At 44.2% G+C, this 16064-nt stretch overlaps 1 protein-coding gene across 1 annotated transcript in view; it reads left to right on the forward strand.

The window, feature by feature from the left end:
* Positions 1 to 225: 225 nt before the first annotated feature.
* LOC111964974 (Golgi-associated kinase 1A) overlaps positions 226 to 16064 on the forward strand; it is a 27221-nt gene continuing 11382 nt past the window's right edge. Inside the window, exon 1 of the mRNA XM_023988876.2 lies at positions 226 to 701. Coding sequence (XP_023844644.1) covers positions 699 to 701 — 3 coding nt within the window. The 5' untranslated portion in view covers positions 226 to 698. The remainder of the gene's footprint in view (positions 702 to 16064) is intronic.

Below are 16064 nucleotides of genomic sequence, written 5' to 3' on the forward strand. Positions count from 1 at the left end.
TTTTTATGTGTCTGGTTCTTATCATTTATTGCTCTCATCCATCAAGGCTATGTGCGTGTCTGTTATTTAAATTAGGCTTCATGACTCATTTAAAAACGTGCTCTGCAATTGCAAGGCGCCTGTATCCAATATATGGACAGCTAGACCACGCAAGGCCGACTGCTATCAAATTACAGCGCATTTCTATAGTCTACCAAATACCCATCTAGTCCCAGAAAGAGGACTTTTACTGTGAAATAAACTTTCCAAAACGCACGGGTCCCTCGGGAGTGAGAGCTGCTTTTCATATGCCTTTGCTCCACTTTGCGCTAAAGCAAAACTGTAGGTTGGGATTTCTTCTGGAGAAGTAGGCTACCACAAAGGTTTGAAGCCACTGAAACGTACTGGAGCCTACTTAACTATTGTAATTTGCGAGATTTATTGTTACCTTTATTAATGCCAAGGTACCCTACAATAATGACAACCGCAATGTAGCCTATAMATGGAGATGAAACATAGCTCAATTCAAAAGTGATAGTATATGGAAAAAGCATTGTGGAGGAGCTGGAGACTTTATGCACGCTGCATCTTCAGAACCAATGCTGTCCAGTCTTCAATAAAGTTTGTGTAACCATATCTACATGGTGTCACCGGACGTGTTTGCACTATAATAAAGGCTGTAAACGTTCCTTGTGGAATGCACCCGGGTGGGGGAAACGATGGTAAGTGCGGTTCATGTTTCCTTAAATCAGAATTCTCCTTTTGCTGCCCGATAGCACAATTTCAAACTTTTGTTTTGGCTATGCATCCACGTGAAAGTGCTGAATTTGCATACTCTTGCTGCAATTATATTTATTCTGTTCTCGATAAAGCTGCAGAATAGCGAACTTCCAAACTGTTTGGCTAAAAAAGCTAAATCAATTATATTTGTAGGCTACACTATCGCCGAAATGACGTGTGCCTTTATTTCTTGTGATACGAAATTGTAATCCTATTTAGCCTGAAGGAAAAGAAGCAAGAAAGTGGTCAGCTCAGAGCATTTGTTATTTATTGTTCATATTTTGACACATTTGCACCAAGAGCTGACTTCCACTATCCATTCTGTCTGTTGTGCACTGACTCCTGATCAGAGAAACGTGTGAAGTGTATCAGTAGAATGAGAGGAGAGACTAGAAGTAATAAACGTTGATATTCTGATTATCTTGCATGTRGAGAAAGCATGAGAATGTGTGATATTAATCCGATAGAAAATTATATGTTTATGCCTTACAAATATTCAAGTTGATAGTAAACCCTCTTACAGAAAGTTTWAAAAAAGTTTTAGTCCAAACACTCTTTCAACTGGGTGATCAGGAATCAAGTCTCCCAGTTCCACCAGCRAGTCCCTGAAGTCTCATATTTTCTTAATTGATTCCATACATGTAGAAAGGAGACCCTGGTTTGAACAGCTCCATGGAATCCAAGAATAACTCCAACTTCTCATCTATTGGACCTTAAATGAAGCATAAAGAGTATTGTGTCATGGATTTTACAACCTGTTAGTTATTGTGGTTTTTTTATATTTTGAAGAGCACTACTTCACTCCTGGCAACAACAAAAAAAGTGTTTGGCACCTTAGACTGTATTTGAATAGTGATCAGCTCCATCTGCATGCAATGTTTCTGTACTCAGCCAGCTCAAGTGAGGTAGAGAGAGGCATCTTTTCTCTTCAAATACAAGCATGCACTGACTACACCCTCAACCTCAAGTCTGCCTCAAGTCATTCAAGGGGCCCCATTGGAATTCACTGCTGTACTCAGGCACACAAACTCAAACCCCACAGGATATTGGTTAGACACAGGGCACTGTGAGTGCCGTCCATCCATGGTTGTATTCTCAGCTGGGATTTCAGTTCCTGGGTTTGCTTTGAAAGTGAAAGCAGCGCCGTAACTTTGTGCGCCTAAAGGGAAGGCCAACCGACATCAAATACCATATTCCAGGCAGTATCGGGTCTGGTTCCTGTCTCAGACAGGATGGAATGCTTGTTGCCTCAATGCATTATGAATTACCCATATAATATTGGCTTCCAAGTAAATCTGTTAGGAGGACAGGACTCCACACCACTGCAGTTCAGGGGGACAAAACAACGCCCTCTTAACACTTAACATTAGGTTTCCCTTATGCCATAGACTAAAGATAAGGTTAAGTACTTAAAATTATTGAATTGTGATGAAAAGACTGGAGTCAAATACAGTTTCATATTAGTCCTAAACAGGTTCTACAGTAGGCCTACCTGTGGATCCCTTTATATGGTCTAGTAGGACTGCGTGAAGTAGGCAAAATTACCATCCAAACACTGGCGTCTGAACTTTTGTAACTCACACACTTTTCATCTGGGTTTTAGTGTATGTGTGTGCGTGTGCGTGTGTGTGTGCTTGAATGTTTGTGTGCGATCAGTGCAACCTATACATGTATACACCTACATAGGTTTCAGTGTGCACTGTGCAGGAATTCTGCCTAGTGAGCTGACCTTTTCACTGGGAAGAAAGGAACATGTCATAACAGCTCTGAGCTCTGGCTATAAGCTCCTGTTTTATGAGGCCTGATTGGTTTGGAGCGTCTTTACATCTCCCAGAGAGCATTAGGGGAAAGATGGCTCCTGGTAAAAGGTTGGTGGATAGATTAGTCCGGTGATGTGGCTGCAGGACTGTGTGTGATACTAAGGTTTCCAGAGTGTATTTATTGATGAAAAAAACAGGTTGGTCCAACTGGGGACCAGGAAAACGCTGACGGGTTGTAGATTGCTTATAATCTCAGTAATCCACATAGAAAATACATTTGCAGGAGGGGAGGGAGAGGATGGGAGGGGGAGAGAGGGGGAGGGGGAGGATGGGAGGGGAGGAGAGGAGGGGGAGAGGAGGGAGGGGAGGGAGAGATGGGAGGAGAGGGGAGGGGGAGGATGTGAGGGGAGGGAGGAGAGGGGGAGAGGAGGGGAGGGGGAGAGGATGGGAGGAGAGGGGGAGAGGGGAGGGGAGGGGGAGAGGATGGGAGGGGAGAGGAGAGGATGGGAGGGGAGGGGGAGAGGAGAGGGGGAGAGGAGGGAAGGGGGGGGAGGAGGGAGGAGAGGAGAGGAGGAGAGGGAGGAGGGGGAGGGGGAGAGGATGGGAGGAGAGGAGAGGGGGAGAGGAGGAGAGGGAGAGGGGGAGGAGGGGAAGGGGAGGGGGGGAGAGGGAGGGAGGAGGGGAAGGGGGGGGAAGGAGGAGAGGAGAGAGGAGAATGGGAGAGGGGAGGAGGAGAGGGGGAGAGGGGAAGAGGAGAGGAGGAGAGGAGAGATCTGGCAGAAGGTTTCTATCACCAAATAGTGGTGATTTTGTTGGTAAATCAAGCTTTTGTCTTGTGTTTTTACATTACGATGATGAAAGAATGTAATGTTGCTTATTCTGGGCCAATTTTGCCCAAATGTCATCCTTCTTTCTAACATCCTTCTTCTGAAGTTCCTCTCTTGCCATGGTGTGTCAGATTAAAAGCAGACCTTCTTAAATGTGCTCACACACTGCAGCCATATGGTTAGAACATTCTTTCTCAGGGGATTCATGTTTTTCATAGCTGTAACTAAGGCCTGGCGTTTATAACATATATCACTAGGCATCATTCCTTAATTTACTAACATGCGTGATTGGTGGAAGCATGCCAATTAAATCAAATTGTTTAGACTAGGCTTTTTTTGTGAAAAGTTTAGATTATGATTTCAACTTGCAACAATTGAAAAGGCAAACATGCTCTCAAGTCGGTCCCATTATTTATCACTGTGCAGGCAGGGTCTGGCACGGGGCCTATAAAGTGCACTGCAGAGAGCAGCGCCTCACTGACTACTATGAAGGCTCCTGATTAACGTCTCTGTGTCTGTGTGAGTGTGTGAGTGTGTGTGTGTGTGAGTGTGTGAGTGTGTGCGTGTGTAATAAATCACAATGTATTCAGCCGGCTAAATGCATCAACAGTGTGCCCCATGGGAAGTCAGTTGTCAGTATTCATTTACATGCATAGAATACAATGTTATCAGCAGCTAGCCACACTGCCACAGGACAGTCAATTGACCTTAAGCAGTTTATACTGCAGATGGGTGATATCAATATGTAATTCAAAATCACACTAGGACATGCTGCTCTCATACATCATTTGAATAACTGAAATATTTGACATTTAGTGCAAATAAATGCACAAAAGTGTCCTGTTCAAATTGCCATTGTTCTTTGGGTATATCTTGACAAGTAACTGACTGATGACCTCACTGTAGGCTACACTGATCCTCTTGTCTTGTAGGCGTTACCTTGTAGATTTTCCTCTGACACAGTGGCAGTATAGCCTTGGGGAATGTTTGGATCATGACTCTCCTGTATCTCACACATCCATCCATACAGTACTGCACATACAGTTTGCCTGTCACACTTAAGGATGTTTTCCTCTGTCATTCAGAAAACCTTCGGTGATTTGACTACTGTGATAACAGGATCTTGACAGTGATTCAGAGCTGTCCACACCTATCTCTCCAGGCAGGCCCTGCTCTGCTCGCTGCTTGGGAGTGTGTCCAAACTGTGTGTGTGTGTTGTGTGGTGTGTGGTGTCTGTGTGTGGTGTGTGTGTGTGTGTGTGTGTGTTGGTGTGTTGTGTGTTGTGTTGTTGTGTGTGTTGTGTGTGGTGTGTGTGTGTGTGTGTGTGTGTGTGTGTGTGTGTGTGTGTGTGTGTTGTTTGTGTGTGTGTGTGGTGTGTGTGGGTGTTGTGTGTGTGTCTGTGTGTGTGTTTAGAATATGTGTAGTGGTTTCTATTTGTCTTTTTGTGTCTGTGTTTATTCGATATATAAACCAGCACTGGGCTGACTTCTTCAGTTTCACACAGTGTCACATTATGTTCTGCAGCAGATCGGCTGTGTCACCACTCCTTTATGAGGATACGCACCTCTGCCATAACAAAGAGGCGTTGCTGATCATGTACACGCATACACACAGGCACACACACACACACGCACACATACACACAGACACGTATACACACTGGTACGCACACAGGACAACACGCATACACACACAAAACGCGCTCGCGCTCACGGACCCAGCAAGCAGCAGGATGGTTGCCCCACGTCTCCTCTTCCCCTCCATCTCCCCATCGCTCTTTCACTCTCTCACTCTATCTGTCCTCTCTTTCTCTCCACACACCTGCAGAGTCCCCTTGTTAGATTAACATCATCAAGTCTGAATGTCTCTCTGTGTGCAGCGGAGAAGCACACCTGTATCAGCCTGCTGTCACTCAGAGAGAGGCTCTGTTAAAGACGAGAATAAAAACACTGTTGTTCTGTTTGGGCCCCTATCTCACCACCTTTCTCCCAGGTCCCGAGGGTATAAAGCAAGAATATAGACCTATGACTAGCCCATTATGAGAAATGGCTCTCTGTGGTTATAGTAAGAGACCAGTGGAAGAAGGATATTGCTGATGCTGACTGGGGAGAGAATGAGTGACAGCAGTTTACATTTCAGTCTATGGGACGAGCAGGCTTCTTTTCCCATGGGATGGGGTCATTGCAGGATGAAATATGCATCATCAGTATTTGTCAAGGTCCACTTGGAACTCAGCATTGTATAAATCTAGAGAGAGCGAGAGAGGGAGTGTTGAGTGTTGAGTGTGTGTGCGTGTTTGTGTATTTTTTTTTTAAACAATTTGTGTTTTGCCTTTATATATATCTATTTAATCCTATAGTCCCCTAGAGCTTCTATCCACTTTCCTCTCTTTCTCTCTCCCACTCTCCCTCATGAATCTGTGTTCAACCAACCACACAGTGTATTCCTTTCCTCTCAGTATAGCCATCTTGCGATAATGTTTTGCTGTGTTTTGCTCCATAACACTTCCGGTCAGTGTGATCTCTCAGGCAGCAGAGATGTGGTGACTGATTCAATTAAGGTCTTCCCCTGTCTGACATCAGTGGAGAGATCTCATGCTGCCTTTTCCATGCCATCATGTCATATTACTGTCAGATTATGGACTTTGTTCTCCCTCACCAGTCACCAGTCACCAGTCACCAGTCACCAGTCAACACTACAGCAGAATGGTTTGTTGTGATGTTCTGTGTGGTTTTACAAAGCAGTCAGTGGATTTTTTGTATCCTTTGTTAGCCTTTTTGTTGTATGCGGTTTATTGAAAGGGAGGTTCTCGCTTATTTTTCTCTTTCAAAGTTGCCTCAGCGCTGGGACTGAATGGTCATGTGAGACAGAAATGATTCTCTCTGACTAGAACATCTATTTAATATACACAATAATACTCTACATGAATATAGAAGCAATTAATTTCATGTTAGAAAATGTCAATACCCCCTAAACCTCCTGTGCCCATACAGACAGACAGACACACATGTGCACTCGTGCGAATAGATATGGTTTTACACAATTGCACACATACAATTCATACATGCCAATTAACTGAATAATATTCTGTGTGTAGTCACAGTGTATCCGTTTTGCCATGGTAGAATGGCGAGAGAATTTACTCCTTTGTTCTGCCATGCAGGAGTTTCATTCTCAACGGGTGATTAACTACAATGTATCAGCAGGAAAGAGAGAGAGCCTCCCTCCACATGCTAGTGTACGTGGTTATGCTAATAGAGCTGCAGTCCAGTGCTTTTCCAGAATATGACTGTGATAGTCCCTAAAGCCTGACCACCAAGCCAGTCTGTTCTCCTCCCACTGAACAAGGCTACTTCAGGAGCTCTTTTTAGATGCTATTCTCTGTGTAATATTAGTGCTATTCGTCTACAGTATTCACCCTCGCCCTTTCTCTCTCTCTCCCCTCCCACTCTCTATCCCTACTTCCACCTTTCTCTCATCCACCCTTCCTCTTTCTCCTCCTCCCCCTCTCCGCTAAACACAGAAAATAATGAGACAGATTTTCTCGTAATCTTCTTTGAATCCTGTAAAGCATTTGTTGCATGTCTCAGCATTCCTGCAAACCTGTCCTCGAGCGTTCRGTCTACTAAAGGAGAAGAGATGTAAAAAGAATGGAACAGAAGGTAACGGCATCAGACACCTGGCCTGCTGAAACGAGTGGGAGGCTATAGCCTATTAGGATTCCAGCCTCGCGGTTGTCATAGTTGGCATTAGACTGACGTGGAACACAGACAAATGCTGAACAAATATTGGTAAAGATCACTGCAAGAAAGGTAATTGACGAAGAGGACTCCACTCAATAAAGTTAAGCTACTGTATACTTCCTGTATTCTTCTCGTGTTCTTTGTGTTACATAGGTGCTAAGATGTGTTGTGTGGCCATGTAACAGATTATATAGCATGTGAGTTGAAAACCATTCAACTGCAGCCATGCAATACAACAATGACTTTGTGTCAATTTCAAACTATTTTGTTTTTGTGATTATTAAAATTCCTATCAAACGTGACACCAAGGCATTTGTCTTGTTTTTTTGTGCTGRGGTTTGGTGTTGACCTGTGTATCATACCCCCTTGATGTGCATGTCTGCTATAGAGAAGTGCTAAAGCCACACAAAATCAACAAGATGTCTTCATGTTGACACGGTCACACAGGCACACAGACACACAGACACACAGGCACACAAGGTGCTACKTGCCTGACCACTAATTTGAGTCGGTTGGTCAAACCACTGGGAAAACAAACTGAGCCGACACTTGGCTTACATCCCGAATGGCAACCTATTCCTTAGATAGTGCGATATTTTTGACCAGGGCCGTAGTGCACTAAATAGGGAATAAGGTGCCTTTTGAGCTTCACCTGCCCGTGGCACAAAACCCACAAGAAAATAGACCCTGTGTGCGTCTTAAATGACACCCTATTCCCTATATAGTGCACTACTTTTGTGCAGGATTTGGAAAGGCTCAAGACAGGGTGCATCTGTGTCACTTCTACAAAATTKCAGAATGTTGGAACGTGTATAATGTGTTCTTGGAGAGCAGGTTTCATCAGTGAGTGTGAGTGAGTCTTCTGGCTTTGCCAGGTGGAGGCTGGTGCAGTGCGTCACTGGAGTGAGGGTGTTGGACAGTGGCATAGTGAAACTTCAGCTTTATCCACCCACCGCCAAAGAATATCTCTGCTGCTCAGGAGTTTATTACAATTTACAGTACAGTATAGGTGCAGGACATATCTTATGCAAATGAATCCCTAAAGATACACCCTATGGACACTTCTTTAGATATGAGAGGATTGGATAGGTGCAAGCAATATGGCGGGAATTTCACCTGTCCTATCAGAGGGCAAGATGGAGCTACCACCATATTCTGGTGGTATACTATATTCTACCTAWCCAACTATCTCAGATCTACACATATGCCTGGGGGTTAGGTGTTGATTTTTCTGCGCCCTATGAGTCAGCTGGGTAAGTAGTAGATCTTATTCAGACAGGGATCTCCACAGACATCTAAAAGCCCATCAGGACCCCTGACTCAGTCAGAACTACTGGCATGACATTCTTTCAGAAGAGCATAATGAAATCCATTCACAGGTGGTGTATGGGAAAGCTGTAAAACTGTCATCAGCCACCGACTGGGAAAAGATCTCATGGGTTTGAAACATTCCTTCCGTTGAATTCCCTCAGAGAGAAAGAGGAGAGAGGAGAGCGGGAGGAAGAGAGGAGGAAGAGAGGCAGGCAGAGGGACAGCTGATGTAGGTTGTCTTTCTGAGAGATGACTGCTTTCCCCTACTATTGGTTATATAAACAGTAGAGTTGCATTGTGGGCCAGTAAAGCTGATCCTTGATGGCAGTTTCTGGCTGTCACTCAGAGAGCGGCTTGGTTAAAGAGGAGAATATTCAAATATTCATCTAAATGTAACTCAGACAAAATAGAAAAGATTAGAAACAAAAACATGGAAGAAGCTAAGTTATATTCATAATAATACTGTATGTACAGTTGAAGTCGGAAGTTTACATACACCTTAGCCAAATACATTTATACTCAGTTTTTAATAATTCCTGACATTTAATCCTAGTAAGAATTCCCTGTGTTAGGTCAGTTAGGATCACCACTTTATTTTAAGAATGTGAAATGTCAGAATAATAGTAGAGAGAATTATTTATTTCAGCTTTTATTTCTTTCATCACATTCCCAGTGGGTCAGAAGTTTACATACACTCAATTAGTATTTGGTAGAACATTTTCTATGGGATTGAGGCTGTCGCTTTGTGATGGCCACTCCAATACCTTTGTTGTCCTTAAGCCATTTTGCCACAAATTTGGAAGTATGCTTGGTGTCATTGTCCATTTGGAAGACCCATTTGCGACCAAGCTTTAACTTCCTGACTGATGTCTTGGGATGTAGCTTCAATATATCCACAAAATTTTCCTCCCTCGTGATGCCATCTATTTTGTGAAGTGCACCAGTCCCTCTTGCAGCAAAGCACCCCCACAACATGATGCAGCCACCCCCGTGCTTCACGGTTGGGATGGTGTTCTTTGGCTTGCAAGCCTCCCCCTTTTGGTCATTATGGCCAAACAGTTATATTTTTGTTTCATCAGACCAAAAGTACAATCTTTGTCCCCATGTGCAGTTGCAAACCGTAGTCTGGCTTTTTTAATGGCGGTTTTGGAGCAGTGGCTTCTTCCTTGCTGAGCGGCCTTTCAGGTTATGTGGATATAGGACTCGTTTTACTGTGGATATAGATACTTTTGTACCTGTTTCCTCCAGCATCTTCACAAGGTCCTCTGCTGTTGTTCTGGTATTGATTTGCACTTTTCGCATCAAAGTACGTTCATCTATAGGAGACAGAACGCGTCTCCTTCCTGAGCGGTATGGCGGCTGCGTGGTTCCATTGTCACGGCCGTTTAAAGGAGAGGACCAAGGTGTAGCGTGGTGAGCGTACATTTTCTTTATTTAAATCAAAATGACACCGAAACAAAAACAATAAACACTACAAAAACAAACCATGAAGCTCAAAGGCTATGTGCCCTAAACAAAGTAAACTTCCCACAAAGATAGGTTGGAAAAAAGGCTACCTACGTATGGTTCCCAATCAGAGACAACGATAAACAGCTGTCCCTGATTGAGAACCATACCCGGCCAAAACATAGAAATACCAAATCATAGAAAACGAAACATAGAATGCCCACCCCAAATCACACCCTGACCAAACCAAATAGAGACATTAAAAGGCTCTCTACGGTCAGGGCGTGACAGTACCCCCCCAAAGGTGCGGACTCCGGACGCAAAACCTGAACCTATAGGCGAGGGTCTGGGTGGGCATCCATCCGCGATGGCGGCTCAGGTGCGGGACGCAGACCCCGCTCCACCTCTGGCTCACCCCGCTTTGGTGACGCCTCTGGTCTGTGCACCCTCGTCGCAGCGTGCCCCGGACTGTGCACCCTCGTCGCTGCGGGCCCCGGACTGGGCACCCTCGTCGCTGCGGGCCCCGGACTGGGCACCCTCGTCGCTGTGGGCCCCGGACTGGAGGCCGTCTCTGGAGGCTCCGGACTGGAGGCCGTCCCTGGTGTGTGTGTTCAAAGTCAGCGTTGTGCCGTGAGGTGTTGTTTTATGGGTGATTTTTTTATCTAATTTTATTGCTTGGGTTAACTGAGGTGGAAGAGAGTTCCATGTAGTCATGGCTCTATAGCTATACCATAGCCTCTATAGCTATACCATAGCCTCTATAGCCCCTTAAAACCCCTGTGCCCATACAGACAGACAGACACACATGTGCACTCGTGCGAATAGATATGGTTTTACACAATTGCACACATACAATTCATACATGCCAATTAACTGAATAATATTCTGTGTGTAGTCACAGTGTATCCGTTTTGCATGGTAGAATGGCGAGAGAATTACTCCTTTGTTCTCCATGCAGAGTTTCATTCTCAACGGTGATTAACTACAATGTATCAGCAGGAAAGAGAAGAGCTCCCTCCACATGCTAGTGTACGTGTATGCTAATAGAGCTGCAGTCCAGTGCTTTTCCAGAATATGACTGTGATAGTCCCTAAAGCCTGACCACCAAGCCAGTCTGTCTCCTCCCACTGAACAAGGCTACTTCAGGAGCTCTTTTTAGATGCTATTCTCTGTGTAATATTAGTGCTATTCGTCTACAGTATTCACCCTCGCCCTTTCTCTCTCTCTCCCCTCCCACTCTCTATCCCTACTTCCACCTTTCTCTCATCCACCCTTCTCTTTCTCCTCCTCCCCTCTCCGCTAAACACAGAAAATAATGAGACAGATTTTCTCGTAATCTTCTTTGAATCCTGTAAAGCATTTGTTGCATGTCTCAGCATTCCTGCAAACCTGTCTCGAGCGTTCCGTCTACTAAAGGAGAAGAGATGTAAAAAGAATGGAACAAGTAACGGCATCAGACACCTGCCTGCTGAAACGAGTGGGAGGCTATAGCCTATTAGGATTCAGCCTCGCGGTTGTCATAGTTGGCATTAGACTGACGTGGAACACAGACAAATGCTGAACAAATATTGTAAAGATCACTGCAAGAAAGGTAATTGACGAAGAGGACTCCACTCAATAAAGTTAAGCTACTGTATACTTCCGTATTCTTCTCGTGTTCTGTGTTACATAGGTGCTAAGATGTGTTGTGTGCCATGTAACAGATTATATAGCATGTGATTGAAAACCATTCAACTGCAGCCATGCAATACAACAATGACTTTGTGTCAATTTCAAAACTATTTGTTTTGTGATTATTAAAATTCCTTCAAACGTGACACCAAGGCATTTGTCTTGTTTTTTTGTGCTGTGGTTTGGTGTTGACCTGTGTATCATACCCCCTTGATGTGCATGTCTGCTATAGAGAAGTGCTAAAGCCACACAAAATCAACAAGATGTCTTCATGTTGACACGGTCACACAGGCACACAACACACAGACACACAGGCACACAAGGTGCTACCTGCCTGACCACTAATTTGAGTCGGTTGGTCAAACCACTGGGAAACAAACTGAGCCGACACTTGGCTTACATCCGAATGGCAACCTATCCTTAGATAGTGCGATATTTTTGACCAGGCCGTAGTGCACTAAATAGGGAATAAGGTGCCTTTTGAGCTTCACCTGCCCGTGGCACAAAACCCACAAGAAATAGACCCTGTGTGCGTCTTAAATGACACCCTATTCCTATATAGTGCACTACTTTTGTGCAGGATTTGGAAAGGCTCAAGACAGGGTGCATCTGTGTCACTTCTACAAAATTCAGAATGTTGGAACGTGTATAATGTGTTCTTGGAGAGCAGGTTTCATCAGTGAGTGTGAGTGAGTCTTCTGGCTTTGCCAGGTGGAGGCTGGTGCAGTGCGTCACTGGAGTGAGGTGTTGGACAGTGGCATAGTGAAACTTCAGCTTTATCCACCCACCGCAAAGAATATTCTCGCTGCTCAGGAGTTTATTACAATTTACAGTACAGTATAGGTGCAGGACATATCTTATGCAAATGAATCCCTAAAGATACACCCTATGGACACTTTCTTAGATATGAGAGGATTGGATAGGTGCAAGCAATATGGCGGAATTTCACCTGTCCTATCAGAGGGCAAGATGGAGCTACCACCATATTCTGGTGGTATACTATATTCTACCTATCCAACTATCCAGATCTACACATATGCCTGGGGGTTAGGTGTTGATTTTTCTGCGCCCTATGAGTCAGCTGGGTAAGTAGTAGATCTTATTCAGACAGGGATCTCCACAGACATCTAAAAGCCCATCAGACCCCTGACTCAGTCAGAACTACTGGCATGACATTCTTCAGAAGAGCATAATGAAATCCATTCACAGTGGTGTATGGGAAAGCTGTAAAACTGTCATCAGCCACCGACTGGGAAAAGATCTCATGGTTTGAAACATTCCTTCCGTTGAATTCCCTCAGAGAGAAAGAGGAGAGAGGAGAGCGGAGGAAGAGAGAGGAGAAGAGGCAGGCAGAGGACAGCTGATGTAGGTTGTCTTTCTGAGAGATGACTGCTTTCCCCTACTATTGGTTATATAAACAGTAGAGTTGCATTGTGGGCCAGTAAAGCTGATCCTTGATGGCAGTTTCTGGCTGTCACTCAGAGAGCGGCTTGGTTAAAGAGGAGAATATTCAAATATTCATCTAAATGTAACTCAGACAAAATAAAAGATTAGAAACAAAAACATGGAAGAAGCTAAGTTATATTCATAATAATACTGTATGTACAGTTGAAGTCGGAAGTTTACATACACCTTAGCCAAATACAATTATACTCAGTTTTTAATAATTCCTGACATTTAATCCTAGTAAGATTCCCTGTGTTAGGTCAGTTAGGATCACCATTTATTTTAAGAATGTGAAATGTCAGAATAATAGTAGAGAGAATTATTTATTTCAGCTTTTATTTCTTTCATCACATTCCCAGTGGTCAGAAGTTTACATACACTCAATTAGTATTTGGTAGAACATTTTCATGGATTGAGGTCAGGGCTTTGTGGATGCCACTCCAATACCTTTGTGTCCTTAAGCCATTTTGCCACAAATTTGGAAGTATGCTTGGTGTCATTGTCCATTGGAGACCCATTTGCGACCAAGCTTTAACTTCCTGACTGATGTCTTGGGATGTACTTCAATATATCACTAGAATTCTTCCTACCTCATTGTAATATTTGTGTTGTGGAGAAATGACCGCAGGAGAGGGAGTACAGTTAGTTTCGTTTAGTCAAAACCTCTCTCGCTGCTAAGTTCCCGGGCACACTAGTGCGCATGTGCATTTCCTATTAGGTGTAGTACGTAAACTGTCGTAATACATCACCTCTTAGTAACAGCATAGAACTAATATAAACAGATGTAGATCCCAGATACTACACTCATGATGCCATCTATTTTGTGAAGTGCACCAGTCCCTCTTGCAGCAAAGCACCCCACAACATGTGCAGCCACCCGGCTTCACGGTTGGGATGGTGTTCTTTGGCTTGCAAGCCTCCTCCTTTTTCTTCCAAACATAACTGTCATATGGCCAAACAGTTCTATTTTTGTTTCATCAGACGCAGAGACATTTCTCCAAAAGTACGATTTTTATCCCATGTGCAGTTGCAAACGTAGTCTGGCTTTTTATTGCGTTTGGAGCAGTGGCTTTCTTCCTTGCTGAGCGGCCTTTCAATTAGTGGATATAGGATCCGTTTTACTGTTGATTAGATACTTTTGTACCTGTTTCCTCCACATTCCAAGGTCCTCTGCTGTTGTTTCTGGTATTGATTGTACTTCATTTCGCTCAAAGTACGTTCATCTATAAGAGACAGAACGCGTCTCCTTCCTAGCGGTATGGCGGCTGCGTGGTTCATTGTCACGCCTTAAAGAAGGACCAAGAGTGTAGGGTGGTGAGCGTACATTTTCTTTATTTAAATCAAAAATACCGAAACAAAAACAATAAACACTACAAAAAACAAACCATGAAGCTCAAAGCTATGTGCCCTAAACAAAGTAAACTTCCCACAAAGAAGGTTGGAAAAAAGGCTACTACGTATGGTTCCCAATCAGAGACAACGATAACACACTGTCCCGATTGATTGAGAACCATACCCGGCCAAAACATAGAAATACCAAATCATAGAAAACTGAAACACCCCAATCACACACCTGACCAAACCAAATAGAGACATAATGCATAGCTCTCACGTGCTGGACGTATACCCCCCAAAGCGGACTCCGGACGCCAAACCTGAAACCTATACGGGGCTGGGTGGGCATCCATCCGCGTGGCGGCTCAGTGCGGGACGCAGACCCCGCTCCACCTCTGGCTCACCCCCTTCTGTGGCGTCCCTTGTCTGTGCACCCTCGTCGCAGCGGCCCCGGACTGTGCACCCTCGTCGCTGTGGGCCCCGGACTGAGGCCGTTCTCGGAGGCTCCGGACTGGAGGCCGTCCCTGGTGTGTGGTTTCAAAGTCAGCGTTGTGCCTGTGAGGTGTCTGTTTTAGGGTTTTGATTGTTTTTATATCTAATTTTTGTCTTTTAACGTTAATGGATGGAAGAGAGTTCCATGTAGTCATGCTCCTATAAGCGTCTATACCAAGCCTCTATAGCTATACCATAGCCTCTATAGCGCTATACCATAGCTTAAGCCTCTATAACCTCAATCTATGAAATTATAGCCACAGCAATTGACCATAGCCTCATTGGTATAGCTCCCCTTACCCATAACCTGCGGAGCTAAGCGTGTATACCATAGCCTCGCGTCTTATAGCGCATGCATATGGCCAATACCCTCTATTAGACTCTATACCATAGGCCCCATATTGTAGGACATACAAACATGCATTAACCACTTAGCATCCTCGGAATAGCTTCTTACTAACTCTATAGGCCTCTATAGCTCTATACCATAGCCTCTATAGCTATGATATAACCAGTAGATGAGCCCCTCCTAATCAATCCTCCTTATACCATAGCTCTTCTTGCTTATGAGGCACTCTTATACCATAGGTCCTTCTGTTACCTAGCTCTAACCAGAGGACGCATCTATAGCTTACTAAGCCATACGCGCTCGATGCTTACTATTGGAAAATATACTCTGCTTGTAATCATATACCGATAGTCCTCTGATAGCTCAAGGTACCAGTGATAGCCATAGACACGTCTATAGGCTCGTCAACCTTATACGCATATGTCACATTATATTAGCTTAAAATACCATTAGCCGTCTATCCGCTAACTTTATACCATAGCCTCTTAATAGCTCAGAATTGAATTTCATTATTACGACATGAGTTCTCTCAATACTTCAATTGGTTATTTTTTATAACCATGCCTCGCACTAGCGCTTCCCTCTATACCCATAAGGCCTCTATAGCTTAGTACCATAGCTCTATAGCGCTCGATACTCATGCCTCTATAGCCGTCTTATAAGCGCTATACCATAGCCCTCTATAGCTCTACACCTAGCCTGCTCCAAACCTATAGCAGTACTTACCAGTACCCCGATACAAGCCTATAGCGCTATAGGAGCCTACTATGCCTACGATAAATAGCTCTATACCATAGCCTCAATACTCTATACATAGCCTCTATAGCCTATACCATAGCCTCTATAGCTCTATACCATAGCCTCTATAGCTCTTTATACCATAGCCTTATAGCTCCTAACCATACCCTCTAAGCTCTATACCATC

The sequence above is a fragment of the Salvelinus sp. IW2-2015 genome, linkage group LG6.1, assembly GCF_002910315.2.
Source record: "Salvelinus sp. IW2-2015 linkage group LG6.1, ASM291031v2, whole genome shotgun sequence".
Classification (NCBI taxonomy): Eukaryota; Metazoa; Chordata; class Actinopteri; order Salmoniformes; family Salmonidae; genus Salvelinus; species Salvelinus sp. IW2-2015.